Below are 14,501 nucleotides of genomic sequence, written 5' to 3' on the forward strand. Positions count from 1 at the left end.
GGCACAAATTGAGTTTAAATACCTGCTCTACCTCCATGTGCTTGTGGGATCTTAGGTAAGCTGCTCACTTCTCCTCATCTGAAAAATGGAGATATGGACACAGTATATGTAAAGCATTGGCACATGGTAGGTGCTTCACAAAAAGGCTCTCTTAAGCGGATCATAATAATACCTCCTCTGGTGACAAACTTTGAAGGAACCACTTCGTCAGTTACTGGGGCGTGCATTTCACTGATGATTGTTAAACACCTATAGGGTGAGTGACAAAATAACTTTATTTGTGTTCTCCACCCCCAGCTTACTCCAAGAATGTGGCCTGGTCCTTTGTGTGTCCTTGTTTCAAGATTGTGCAGAGCAGGAGGTGGAAATTTCTTGACAACAATGCCTGCTCCTTTATTTTCTGAAAGTCCAAATCCAAGAGAATATGCTGGGAGAGGGGGAGTTGGGGCACCTTTGAGATGAGATCCTCACCCTGACCTGGAGACTGGGAGCCCGTGGATGGGTACATTTGTGAAAAGTGGAAACGCTCGCTCTGGGTGGCCCAGGATTGCTCAGACACCAGGTCCCTGGACTGGATGGTGATCCCCAGTTGGAAAGCAGAATCCACAGACATCTAAGAGACAGGCAATTTATAAGAGTGGGCATGACTGCTGTGAAGGAAGCCCACCCTGGTATTAGAAGTTGTGGGGACAGGAGCCAGATAACTTTAGAAACTGAAGTTCCTGCTGGCATGGACTCGGGATCAGGTTCAAGTTGAAAATAAGAAAGTAAGTTGAAAATAAGTTGAAATAATAAGTTGAAATAATAAGTTGAAAATAAGAAAATCAGAAAATAAGGAAATGTGACACTTTTTGGAGACCTGCGTTTGTAAACTGAGTCAGACCTGCCATGGCCTTAAGGCAGCAGATAGTCAAAGATGAATTAATTCCTACTGTCTGGAAGCTGACCACCTCTTTGGGAGCTGGAGGAGGTCACACGACACCTATAGGAGTAACTACCATTTGGAGCCCCGAGGGGTCCTGACGTTGTATGAAATGCAGGACCCCGCGGTCACCGGAGGTAGGCAGCTGAATGTTGCAGAAGGCACACGGCCAGGATGATGGATAAATGTTCCTCCCACAGGGATACGTTGAAATACACCCTCCCCCAATCACTGCGTGCCAACACCACTCCTATGTAATTGCCACGGCTGTGAACTCACCGAACTTTTGCACACCCTCAAGTTCTCTTGGAAATGTGCCGGCTTGATATGAAAGAGCAGTCCGGAAAGTTGATTGAATAGGGAACTATACAGTTAGTGGTTTTCATAAAAGTGCTTGGCAGGCTACCTCCATCGAGTTTGAGATATCAGAAGGCCCTCGGAGGTCAATCAGCTCCTCTCGTCCCGTCCATCGTCCACTCCCTCACATTTTACAGGCTTGAATCCGGATTTAAGAAGTCCTTGAGGCTGCTATTCAGAAAGTCCACTAGGATGGTCAAGGCCGTGGTGTAAACAGTTTAAGGGGACTGGGCCCAAGGAGCATCTCCGCCCTTTAACTGCCATGTGACCCCCCTGCTGCTCTTATCTCTTGTCTGGACAAATCTCCGCTTCCTAACTGGAGATTTAGTCTCTGCGCCTTCTGGACCCTGATTAATCGTCTTAAATCATCATCCGAATGAACTGCCAGGGAGTTACTTTCTTGTTTACAAACTTCTAATGATTATTCCATTAAAAAAATCTAAACTTTGTGGTTTGGCGTTCGAGGCTTTCTATGATCTCGTTCCAACAAAGTCTTGCCCTTCTTTTCTTTTCTTTTTTTGAGCTCATCTCCCCCAGCTCTCTATTCATACACTTTATTCTGCTAAGGTGGCTTTCCTGCTACTCCCCATGCTTTCCTGTTTCATGCTTTTACTAATATTCTTGCTGCCTGGAATACCCCTCCTACCAATCCCTATGCATCCTTCAAGGCCAAATTACATAGCAGCTCCTCTGAGGAGTCTTCGCTGGGTGAGGGATACAGAGCCCTCGATGGGGCTGAGTTTGAGAGTGTATTCTGCCCCTTACTTCCTAGGACATCTCAGGCAGGCTACCGAATTTCTCTACGGCTCCGTTTTCTCATCTGTGAGATGCACAAGCCCACACCCACCGTGAAGCCTTACGAAGGGCACATGGGCCGGTCATACTGTGCAGTACTAGGCCTAGTCACTTGTACATGGTAAACATCAAAGAATGTTACGCATTACTTTGATTATTCCAGGGAGCTGAAGGCTCCTTTGCTGAGCTCCCACTCCCTTTGAGCTCCCATAGTCCTTCTTGTAAATCCAGTTTTGCGTTTACAAAATTTTTTATGTTTATTCATTTTCGAGAGAGAGAGAAAGACAGAGGTGAATGGGAGAGGGGCAGAGAGAGAGACACACACAGAATCCGAAGCTGGCTCCAGGCTTTGAGCTGTCAGTAGAGAGCCCGACTAGGGACTCAAACTCACAAACTGTGAGATCATGACCGGAGCCAAAGTCAGCTGCTTAACTGACTGAGCCACCCAGGCGCCCCATACTTTTGCATTTTCGATATTGGAACCCACGTGTTATTGTCCCCATGGGATCGGTAACTCCTTGAAGGTGGGATCATGTTTTGGTTAGCTTGTGTCCTGTGCGTTGCCCCCTGTGAGGTACACCCTCAAACCACAGGCAAAAGCTGACCTTTTAGGTGTAACATTTGGGTATGACAACAATTTTCTTGGCTGTCCCTTTTCTCTTCCCTCTAAAAGGTGACCATATTAAAAAAAAAGTTGATTTCTTTAGATATGAGAATCCCAGTTGTGGGGCTTTTGTTTCACACAAATATGGAAGACAGTGTGTGAAGAGGCCGGTAGAGTAATCTCGGGAAATGCATGCTCTTGAAGGCCCGGTGGCCTCAACCAACTGGATCAACTCAGCCTCGCCATTTTCCAGCAGGCATTCCGTATTCCATGTTTTGTGCAATAAGCCTTGCGGGGTGGGGGTGGGGGGACATGGTTTTAAGTTCCAATGAAAACATTAGATTCTTTTTTTTTTACTTGATTTTTTTATTTTTTATTTTTTTTAATATGAAATTTATTGTCAAATTGGTTTCCATACAACACCCAGTGCTCATCCCAACAGGTGCCCTCCCCCATGCCCATCACCCACTTCCCCTCCCTCCCACCCCCATCAACCCTCAGTTTATTCTCAGTCCTTAAGAGTCTCTTATGGAAAACATTAGATTCTAATGACCCGCTCAGGGAAAGACAGAGGGGGCAGTAGGAAACTGAAATGTATGTGAAGTCCTGCAGTAAAGAAACCAGCTCTTAACAGCTAACAAGAGTAGCTAACATTCACTGAGCTCCTATATGAGGAGAATTCCTTTGAATTCTTTAACTTAATCTTCCAAATGCCTTAGCCCCTTTAAGAATGGATGTAATTATGATCCTCACTTAACAGATGAAGAAACTGATGCTCGAATGGTCCAAGTTCTCACGGCAGTTAAGAGTTAGGGCTGGGATTTGAATCAGACCTTTGTCACCCCAGCACCCGAGTTCTGGTCCACTGTGGTGCACGGCTTTCCACATCCTTGGATTTGCCTGACCACGAAATCCTCTTATGAACGTCCCATCAAAGTGTCGTTCCTTGGGATGAACTTTGGGAAACAGAGCCTCGCCTTCCCAAGCTACTTGGTTCACGGGAGGAGCCATGAACTTTGCACTTCTGCACCTTTGCTCACTGACCCTTGCCTGCATGCTTGCCCCCCTTGTCTCCTGATCTTTTACTCCTCCTCCAAGGTCTAGTTCCAATGCAACTCTGTGAGGAGCTTTCTTTGATGTCAGCGGGTTGATGTGCAAAGCCTTCTGTGTTCTCCAAGTGTGGTCTGTCTGTCTAGGGCCATGTTCAAAGAGCCTTGGTAAAGTTTCTGGCACAGAGTGGACACTCAGAGCTTAGTGAATCATGATCTTCCCAGCTGCTCTGGGGGGTTGATTCCTCAGCCTGGGGCTCTTCAGACTTGGGGGTGTGATTGTAGCTGCCAACCTGGGCTGAGTCTGGCTCCGAACCTTCCCGGGTTCGGACAGCATGGTTCCTGAGCTGCTTGGCAGTTCACTGGTTAACACCGTCCTCCCTCTGTGCCTCGCAGATGTTGCCTCTCCCCAGCGTCTCCGAGGTGAGGAGCACGATTAGGTCACCTCGGCCTCTCATCAGTGTCCTTCTGGGGACAACCCTGACCTGTCCTTTCCAGGGTGTTGTCCAGGTTTCATTACAAAGCCCCCCAGTGGCTGTGCCTCAGATGAGTCAGCTGGCCTGGGGCTTCATTAGCAACGCTAATTGCCTTTTTGTTTTTGTCTTCTTTGGGCCTTCTCAGGCCCAGAGGTGGGGCCTGGCGGGCCTGGCTTCCAGAAATGCCGCCAGCCTCCACGAGAGCCCATGATAGGAAGTCCGCGCCCCACTCCCCAGCAGCCACGTCATGCCACACTGTGCATTTCTGGGCCGCACCCTTCCCCAGGGTGCACTCAGGCGCCATGCAACTGCTGGCCATCCCAGCTCCCCGGCTGCCTGTGATGAGGTCATGGGGTGGGGTCCTGGAGACCCCCCCCTCCAAATAGGGTGGGGGCTTCCCCAACTGGCCTGGGACTGGTGGAGAGGAGGAGATGGTAATAATCTTGTTTGTCCAACCCGCTGCTCCCTCTCTTGAGATTGCATGGCCGGTGTGGACAGAAATGGAAGGAGGAAGAGAGAGCCGGGAAGACACGGGGAGAAGGACAGCAGGGTGGCAGGCACGGATCCCTCCCTCCACTGACAGCTGGGATGGAGAAAGGAGCTGGCAGTTTCCCTTGACCACCTTGCAATGATCTAGCTGCCGTCTCTCTGCTCACAATGTCTTTCTTTTGATCTTAACCTCTTTCTTTTCACTGAGACCACAAAAGGTAAGGGAGGCCACCATAATCCACTTTACATAATCAGAATTTGACACAGAAGTAAAAAAAAAAAAAATATCCCAGAAACAGGGCAGCAGCTGGTCCGGCAAAGCAGGTAGAACCCTTCCCAACCCAAGCACGCTTCCCGGGGCAGAGCCTCGCCTTCTCACCCAGGCCTGAGGGGATGTCCGTCCTGCTTCTGTACCAGTGGGTTGCGTAGACCGAGCTTGCCTAGAGGCCCCAGACCCCTCCAGCTCGGTCCAACCCACGGGGCTCTGTAACCTCTGCCTGTGAGTACATATGTGTGTGTGTAGGAACGAACGCACAGCTCTGTTCAAATCACAGCCTGCTGGAAGAACTTGGAGTTAGATCTCTGTGGATAGCTAGTTCTTTGCACCTGGAATTCTGCCTCAGAAAGATGGGAAATCTGATAACAGAGACTTTCCCAGGGAAATAGGAATAACACACCACACATTTTTGCACCTTTCTACCTCAAACCACAGCATACTTCCCGTAGGACCAATGCAACAGAAAACCGAGGAATATCTGAGTCTCTCTGCTCCCTACCTGTATCTGAGGCACAGTCGAGAAGGCACAGCCACCCTACCCAGACACTAGCATTGTCAGTCAACGACAACCGGAATGCACAAACTTGGAATTGGACTTTTTTTCTCCCAGGACATAATAGCTGTAACATCCTCTCGCGTCGTTACAAAGGAAAAGCCAAGTGATTTATTTAACTTTTAAAACCATATTCTGCAAAACAAGTTTATAAGAAGTCATAGTAACCACACTTAAGAGAATTTTTGGAAAGATATTAAAATCTTCCCTGGGAATGGTTTCTGAGTTAATAGAAAGATCACAGCTCCGGAAGTTGACTTACATACAACCGGACAAGAAAACACGGATCCTCTGACCCGGGTAATAAATGAGCCCATCACCCCACTAGTGAATGTGGGGTGCATCAGGCTGGAAATTCGGAGGACCTGCGCACATTTTCTGAGAGAAATGACATTTTTTCAAATAGTCAAAGCTATTTCACAGAGGTTTGGGTCAAGCGGAATAGAAGGCAGGAGAAGGCATGATCGCTGAGGTTTTCCAACCTCTGATTTATCATTTGTTGACGTACTTTCTACAAGTTCCCCCCTTCTTTACAAGTAGCTGTCTTAAGTTCTTCCAGTATATATTTTTGACAAAGGCCAAACAGGAGGGAAAAAGAGAAAAAGTGCAATGAAAATAGGAGCTTACCTTTTCTAGGCGTTGCCGCTATCAACATTTCCCCCAAGACATGAGGCTTTCTTGCTTTGGTTGTCCCATGAATTTAGAAACCATTAAAAAATTGAAAGCAGGAATATGTGTATATTATTCGAAGCCGCTTCGAAACAATACAAAAAGTAACTCGGTGAAAAATAAAGTGCTCTTCTGAGCACGAGAATGTGTTTGAAGCTTGGAGCTCATGCTGTTGCATGAAGTTTTGCAACTGTCTTTCTCAGTTTAAACAACCTCCTGCTCCTCCCCGCCACTTGCCAACGTCTATAATTTAAAGCAACTGCGATCCTTCCCATAATACTCACATTTCAAAGAGCTTAATATATACGCTCGTTAGGCAGGAGTGGGAGTGGGTGAATTTCTTCCCCAAGCTCCAGACTGAGGCAAACGAGAGGCAAAGGTTTCAGGTATCTGAGCAGTTCTGTTTCTCTCTTTTATCCGTAGCTCTTCTCGCTGTGGTGCTTGAAGCTGCTTTGCCTTTTCAAGCGGTGCCTTGACACCAAATGGCATCACTTCACTGGATGCATAAAAGTACATAAGGAAGTTTCTGTCTCAACTTATAGAACGGTTACTCCTGGTGAAATTAGGTTTAGACGTCACGTTTGCTAACACAATTATTTCCACGCAATTCTTCCCTAATTTGTCTGCTTGAAAATGTAAAATTAGTGTATGTGATGTTTTCATAAAAGGGAGAACATACCTAAAATGACGTCATTCACATCGGGCTTATTTTAACCTGCATCTTGAATGTGAATCATAAACTCCAGGAGGGATATTTACTTTGCAGAGTGTGTCCATGCAGCGGGATATAAGTCTTGTGGCATACAGTGTTACTGATTTAACTCGTGCCACCACCCTTCCCCACCTGCCATGAAACACCCACGCGCCCGTGCGCGCGCGCGCGCGCGCGCACACACACACACACACACACACACCCTGAGCATTTGTGATTTCAAATTATAGTCAACTTAAAGTGTGGCCAGCTGAAAATGATGATTTAAAAAATATTTATAGTATATCTTAAAGCAGGTCTCGCTCAGTTCCCGAGAGATAATAAGTCCTCAATAAATACATGCTGCATGAATAAAGTATCATTTGGGTTCACATCATTCGACAGTTTTGACAATTTGGGTTTGCACTGGGGAGGGATATGTCAAAGCTTATGCAGAGAGTAAACTGGACAATGTGTGCCCTTGCCAGACTTAATGAATGGTTATGGTATAGTAAAATCTCCTCGATGAATATAGAAAACATTAGTTAAATAAGTAAACCATTTGGTGGAGAATAGAGATACGGACACAGGTGCAGTCTATTAAGTATGCTATTAAGTATGTAAACTTACATGAACAAATTACAGGACAAAAACCTCATTCGTTATTTTAAAACTATAGATTATTTTCCACTGTGTTTTTTGACTCACCTAAAGGAACTGTTATGCCATAGACAGAGGATAATACCTCTGACTGAAATAGCGCAAAGACAGAAAGGATCTACAACTGCAGGGAAGCGGTCAGGTTTCAGATTTTCTTTCCTATGAAAGCAGAGAAAAAGGTCGAGTCTATTTTCGCTCTGGCTACTACTGAAGAGACGTCTATAGGCACGAGTACAGGTAGTGCCCCGGACCTTGATCTATGATTTTCCAGTTTTGTGACCTTGAATATGCACTTAATTTCCTTAGGAATTTGTTTGCTTAATTGTGAAAGATTAAATACAAATATGCTAAATAACCTAATTGTATAGAGACACATAATGCTGCATTTACTCAACGACCGTTAACTAAGCACCTCACTACGTATGGGTCACTCAGCAGGACCTATTGTGAGTCACTGCGATTGACCACAGCGGCTAGTGTTGTCTCCCTGATCAATACCAAAATTGGTAATGGACGTAGGGTGCTGCCGTAATAAAAACCTACGCTCGGTGTCACTGGCCGGGTCGTCAGGAGCTGAGTGGCAAGGAAATGGATACTGGAGGCTGGACAAGTAAAGTGCCAGGTTTTGCCCCAACAGACACGTGTGGTGAAACCGACATCTGTGATAACGCGCACAGCCATCTGTGGGAGTCACCCCGCAGCTCTAGGACGCGAGGCTGGGGGGAAAGCATCCGCCGTGTGTGTTGGCTGCTATTGACTGCATTTTGCAAGGTATTTCGAGAATGAGATGAGCCCCGGAAGGAAATGGCTAAACTCTACGCAGAAATAAAAGGGAATAGAGACACAGTACCTAAACTTCATGGTTTTTAGGAACCTACGAATTTTTTTTGAGGACTTTCTGTCGCTGAAATAACTATAAGCCGGTACTCAGAGTATCTTTCAAGACTGAAAAAACAACCGCTCCCTCCAGCAGGTGAACTATTGGCTGTACGGAGGGCTGGCTCCCCAATACACAGCTCGGGGGTAGCAAGGGGAGACTCCCAGAGGGGGGAACTGATGGCCACAGAGAAAAACGGACAAGGGAGCTCTCCCCAGAAAAGGGAGCTAGGCCCATAGCCTGAACCTCTTCCTATGTCTGCCTGGCGAGATGTGGCATCAATGGCTGTTGGGTATCTCTCTGAAGGGACATTTTTTGTTGTAGTTCTATCATCACTGTTACTCCATTTGTAGAGTGTGTGTGCGTGTGTGCACGTGTGTGCACGTGTGTGTGTGTGTGTGTGTGAGAGAGAGAGAGAGAGAGAGAGAGGGCGAGCCTGATGGAGGAAACCTGTCTTTTTGGGTGATAGAGATCACTTTCCTTTTAATTTGTCTTTTTAGGTGATAGAGATCCCTTTCCTTTGAATTTATAGACCACTGGATCGAGAAATGGCAGATCCGGACTTTTGACAAGCGCCTCACATAACTCGGAAGTCTGCACTTTGAGCTGGATGCAATGACCAGATGGAATCCGAAGAGTCACGGATTCTGTGTTTGCGTTCTCTTCCTCATATATAAGGAAAGAGGGGAGAAAATAGGTATTTAGTGACCAGAAGGGTAAATTATGGCAGGTAGGTTTAAAATTTAGTGATGTCAAGTATTCCTCCCCGCTTCCTAGCCGCCTCTGAGGTTGGGTGGACCATGTGACTGATTTCTGGCCAATGGGACGTGAGCAGGGCTAAGGGAGGGTTCATTTGGGGCTCAGGTAGTTAGCGGTGGTGTGCCTAGGGCACATTTTTCCCTCTTCTCTCTCCATTTGGCAGGAAGCGAAAGTGCTGGAGCTGCAGGGTAGAGGGCACCCAAACCCTGAGGCATCCCTTAGAAGATGCTGCCTGGGGGAACCACATGACGGCATCAGACATTGTGGGAAAATGTATAAACCTATGCTGCGTCTCCCCACTGAGTTTGGGGGCTTGTCAGAGTCGGCTAATGTCAAATACTCTAACACAGATAGCTGCTTTGAAAGATTCTTAGAAGATTAAATGAGGCAATATATGCAAAAAATGCAGAGCAGGGCCTGACACTATAAAAAGTGCTCGACAAATGATGGGTATTTTTATATTAAACGTAAATCCCCGCTTCCTCTCTCTTGCAAAACTAATCTAGCTAAATGTCAGTTGGGAACACGATAAAGTGAAGGTTTGAAAATTGTGTGCCATCGGGCTAAGTAAATTGGAAACCGTAGAAAGATTAGTGACAGAAATAGATGCTGAAAACAACATTTATTCCCCATCTTTAAAAATGCTTGCATTTATTAAGAAAATTGTCCACTAAGTCACTGTCAGATTTCACGAGCAACCTTCAAAGCAAGGGATAAAGGAAGTTATAAACTCCAAGTTACAAGTTAAATACTCTGTTTAGCATTTAACTAGTGTAAACTCCACTTACCCAAACATTTATTTTACTGTGTGTACAGAACAAGGCCTTCATCCTGACATTGTTCCAGGCTGCCCCTCAGTCAAAATGGGCTAAACAGCTTATTAAAGCTAGTTGAAAGCTAATATCCCTAAAAGCTGCCCTCTACTCAGGCCATGTGTTGTTGGCTTTGAACTGCTCTAAATGTAGGTACAGAAAGTCCTAGTTCATACATTTTGTTGTTTTTTTTTTAAACTTTTTTTAATCTTTATTTATTTTTGAGAGAGAGAGACAGACAGAGCATGAGCAGGGGAGGAGCAGAGAGAGAGGGAGACACAGAATCCGAAGCAGGCTGCAGGCTCTGAGCTGTCAGCACAGAGCCCGGTGCGGGGCTCGAACTCACAAAAGCAAATTCATGACCCGGGCCGAAGTTGGCCGCTTAACCGACTGAGCCACCCAGGCACCCCCATACATTTTGTTTCTAACTCAAGTATTTTGAGCCCTTCCCACTAGAAATGTGGCTTTTTTCATTCCACGCACGCTTGTAAAAGGGTCAGACCCTTTTCTTTTCTACCGTTTTAAACAATAGTGGCAAAATTGCAAACATTTGTCGAGCATTAACTATGCACGAGACACTGGTTCATGTGCTCTCTAAGTGTATGAGCTCATTTAATCCTTTCAACAATCCTATAAAATAGATACTAACATTATCCTCAATTTACACATGAGCACAGAGAGGTTAAGTGACTAGCGCAAGGTCACACAGTCAGTAAGTAGCCAAGCTGGGATTTGAATGTAGGTTGTCTGGTTCTTCCAGTACCTGAGCTGTTAAATGCTGGTTCAAACACAATCTCCACACCAAATGCAGAGAAGATTCATGCACCATATATTTTCCTTCGCATCCATTACATTCGAGATGAATACAGATTACTTGTGAAAGACACTCTAAACTCTTAGAGGCACCAGTTGTTATTCTTGGAAAACCTGCAGTCCTCTATCTGAATGTAATTATAAAGTTTGAACATTTTTCATATATTAGGGTCTGTGCTCTTATGGTTGATTTTATTTCTTCTCCTTTGCATGCATGCAGCAGCCAAGTTTCCAATTATATCCTAAAACCCAGGTGGCTTCATCTGGATCTTATAATAAAGCCTTTGCTGAGTTCTATCAAATACGTGAAGACATCGAGAAAGAGGCCAAAGGAGAAATGAATCTCGTTGGAAATTTTCATCTTCCTCTTGGAAGATGTTGCTGAAGTTTAGAGATGGGAGAGTTAAGTGAAATGTTCTTTATCGAGAGTGGTAGGGAATCATCTAGTCATAACTTCGAGGTGAAGCCATTCGGGGGGCCCTTGCCCTGCTCCAGAGGGTTAGATGATACACAGATGCCTACTGTGTGCTTGTCACTATTAGCTGTGAGAGACGGAGACGGGATAGAGCCGCTTCTGTGAGTTTCTCGAGAACTCACCTCTCATGGATTCCAGTCATGGTGAGCAAATCTGAAAGTCCCTTTTTACCTTCTTGGTGATATAAAGTAGAAGATCAGCTTATTGCCACTCATCAAAATGAGAAAAGGAGACTATCTGTAGATCAGAGGATAGCCGACTGGGGACAATCTAACTCTCTCTCTCTGTTCACGAGCCTCCTTCACAGCCGCGGCAGAGGCCACTCCATTTCTGCTTGTCTGTTCCCAGGGAAAGGGGCCACAACTTCCCCAGGTTATTCTCTGAGCAACAGCAAATATTCCTGCTCAGTTTTCCACACGTAAAAGCTGTTACAATCTCCAAAGGCTACTTTCAGCCATTCTCATCTCCCACAGGCCCATTTTCCTCATCCCAAGTTCGATGATTCTGGCTCTTTCTAACATGACTTCAATTAGGGTGCCATCTTGATTGGTTGCCCTTCGGGGAACCAATGTCCAATTCATTGCTAAACGACTCGTGAGCCCTGTGGTAAGCTTACCAAGAATTCAACAGTTAGAGTTATAGCCTGAACTCTGAGCTGGCCTTGAAAAGTCATTTTCCTACTCTTGGCCTCCCCCACCTGTGTCCCAGCGCTTTGAGGCACAACACTGAGCCTTTGACTCTCTTTCCTCTGTGGGATCTTTCTTTCATGCGTTGGTCACCCTCTCTTTGGAATCTATAGAACTAATAGGACCTCTCCCCTGACACCATTCTTGTTTTTCTCATGCCTGCTGGATCTTACTTCTTGGAGATAGCACATTCTCTTCAGGTTTAATATCTCAAAAGAAAACTATTTTCCCTCAAACTCACTCTTCCTGAGTTACCTAATTCTGTCATTAAAACCACAATCCTGTCAGGTTGTCAGGATTTTAAATACTGCTTTGACTCCCTCTGCTACTTTCCCCCAAAATTCCATCATAAAATACTGATTGTTTCTTTATTATGTCTGAAATCTGGCATCCTGATGCACTTATATTATTACAATTTATTTATCCCAGTGTTTCCCTGGAGTGTTGTCTGTAGATTCATATTCTGGAATGTTCCATGGGAAGAAACACGACAGTAAAATAAGTTTGGATGATACTAGTTATATATAGGAATCTCTTAGTCTGCTCAGGCTGCCATAACAAAATGCCATAAACTGGGCGCTCCAAACAATCAAAATTTATTTTCTCATGGTTCTGGAGGCTGGAGATCTGACATCAGAGTGCCGTCAGGGTTCGGTTCTGGTGAGAGCTCTCTTTCTGTCTTCTTGAGGGCACCTTCTTACTGTGTCCTCCCATGGCAGGGAGATAGAGTTCTGGTGTCTTTTCCTTCTTTCCATAGGGTACAAATCTCATCACGAGGGCCCGACCCTTGTGACATCTAAACCTAACTATGTCCCAAAGACGCATCTCCAAGTGCCATCACTTGAGTGTTAGGATTTCAACATATGAATTTGGAGGGAACGCAATTCAATACATAACATTCTGCCCCGGGTCCTCCAAAATTCATGTTGTACTTGTATTCAGAATACATTAATTCCATCCCAAAGTCTTAACTTGTTCTAGTATCAACTCTAAAGTCCAAATTCTCATATAAATATCATCTCAGTCAGATGTGGGTGAGACTCTGGGCAGGATTCATCCTGAGGCAAATCCCTCTTCAGCTGTGAACGTGTGAAACCAGAGAAGTTATGTGCTTCCAAAGTGCAATAGTTGAACAGGCATAGGATAGACATTATTATAAAAGGAGAGATAGGAAAGAAGAAAGGGAGAATAGGCCTCGGGCAAGTCCAAAACTTAGCAAGGCAATTGCAAGGCAATTTGCATTCGATCTTAAGTTTTGTGAAGAAGCCACTTTGGTTTGATGCCCTGCCTCCAGACTGTCTGAGGGTAGTAGTATCACCCCACAGTTTAGCAGGGTGCCCACACCCATGAGGCTGTATTGGGTGGTGGTCTCACTCTTTGAAACTGTGGTGGAGGCCATCTTGCCTCTGAGCCTGTGTATTCTGGGTCTGTAGTGACAGTGGTAGCCTTGATGATTTCTGAATTGCTTTGAGGGTTCCTTCTTCCCTTTTCTGGAAAGATAGTACATGTTTACTGCCAAAGAACGATATGGTTCCATCCTGTAAAATCCAAAAAAAAAAAAAAAAATGACAGCCTTCCTTTATTTTCTCCCACCTTTTTTATTCTCCTGTAGTCAAAGAGGCAGTGTCTCTGTTGATAAAATCCCATCTCTATTCTTGGCTTCTGTTGAGATGTCTGACTAAGTGAGTGAGCTCCACCCATGATCTCTCTATCAAATGCTTGTTCAGCTACCCCCTCCGTGTACTTTTCAGAACAAGTTTCTTACTTTTACGATATGCATAAGCCGAGAATTTTCTAAACCCTCAATTTATAGTTCATTTTTGCGTAACAGTTCTTTCTTCAATTAATTTATCTCTTTTGGCATTTCACTCCAAGCAGCAGGAGCGTGGAAGCCACTTCTCCAGCATTTTGCTTAGAAATCTCAGCCAAACATCCGGTTTTGTTGCTCACAGCTTCTGCCTCCTTCAAAACACTAGGAATATAGTTCAACCAAGTTCTCTGCTGATTTTAAGATTTTAAACAAGGATTACCTTTCCTTCAGTTCCCAATAACATGTCCCTCATCTGTCTGAGACTTGCCAGAATTGCTATTAATGTCTATATTTCCAATTTGGACAATATTCCAAATTCATATTTCTCAATTCCAAAGTTGCTTTCAGATGTTCAAGTGTTTGGTACAGTGGCACCCTGCTTCTCGGTACCAAAAGCTGTCCTAGTCTGCTTGGGCTGCCATAACAAAATACTGTAAACTGGTAGCTTACACAGCACATTTATTTTCTCAGAGTTCTGGAGCCTGGAGGTCTGAGATCAGGGTGCCAGTGTGGTCAGGTTCTGGTGAGAGCTCTCTTCCTCCTGTTTTAGATGGCTGCCTTCTCACTGTGTCCTCACACGGAGTGGGAAGAGAGAACTCTGGTGTCTCTTCTTCTTCTTCTTATAAGGGCACTAATCCTGTCATAGGGGCCTCACCCTCATGACCTCATCTAAACCAATTTATTTCCCAAAGGCCCCACCCCCAAATACCATCACAGTGTAGGTTAG

General features: G+C 45.2%; 1 protein-coding gene and 1 long non-coding RNA gene across 2 annotated transcripts in view; one reads left to right on the forward strand and one right to left on the reverse strand.

Moving 5' to 3' along the window:
- C1QTNF7 (C1q and TNF related 7) overlaps positions 1-6,377 on the reverse strand; it is a 107,946-nt gene extending 101,569 nt beyond the window's left edge. The window contains exon 1 of the mRNA XM_042936862.1: positions 6,150-6,377. Within this exon, the coding sequence (XP_042792796.1) occupies positions 6,150-6,177 (28 nt within the window). The 5' untranslated portion in view covers positions 6,178-6,377. The remainder of the gene's footprint in view (positions 1-6,149) is intronic.
- A 1,738-nt stretch (positions 6,378-8,115) lies between these two features.
- LOC122217241 lies at positions 8,116-9,559 on the forward strand. The gene is made up of 3 exons (XR_006201358.1): positions 8,116-8,313; positions 8,920-9,149; positions 9,342-9,559. It is a non-coding gene; the product is annotated as an uncharacterized LOC122217241 (long non-coding RNA).
- The last annotated feature ends 4,942 nt before the right edge of the window (positions 9,560-14,501 follow it).

This window comes from Panthera leo, chromosome B1 (genome assembly GCF_018350215.1).
Source record: "Panthera leo isolate Ple1 chromosome B1, P.leo_Ple1_pat1.1, whole genome shotgun sequence".
In the NCBI taxonomy this organism is placed as follows: domain Eukaryota; kingdom Metazoa; phylum Chordata; class Mammalia; order Carnivora; family Felidae; genus Panthera; species Panthera leo.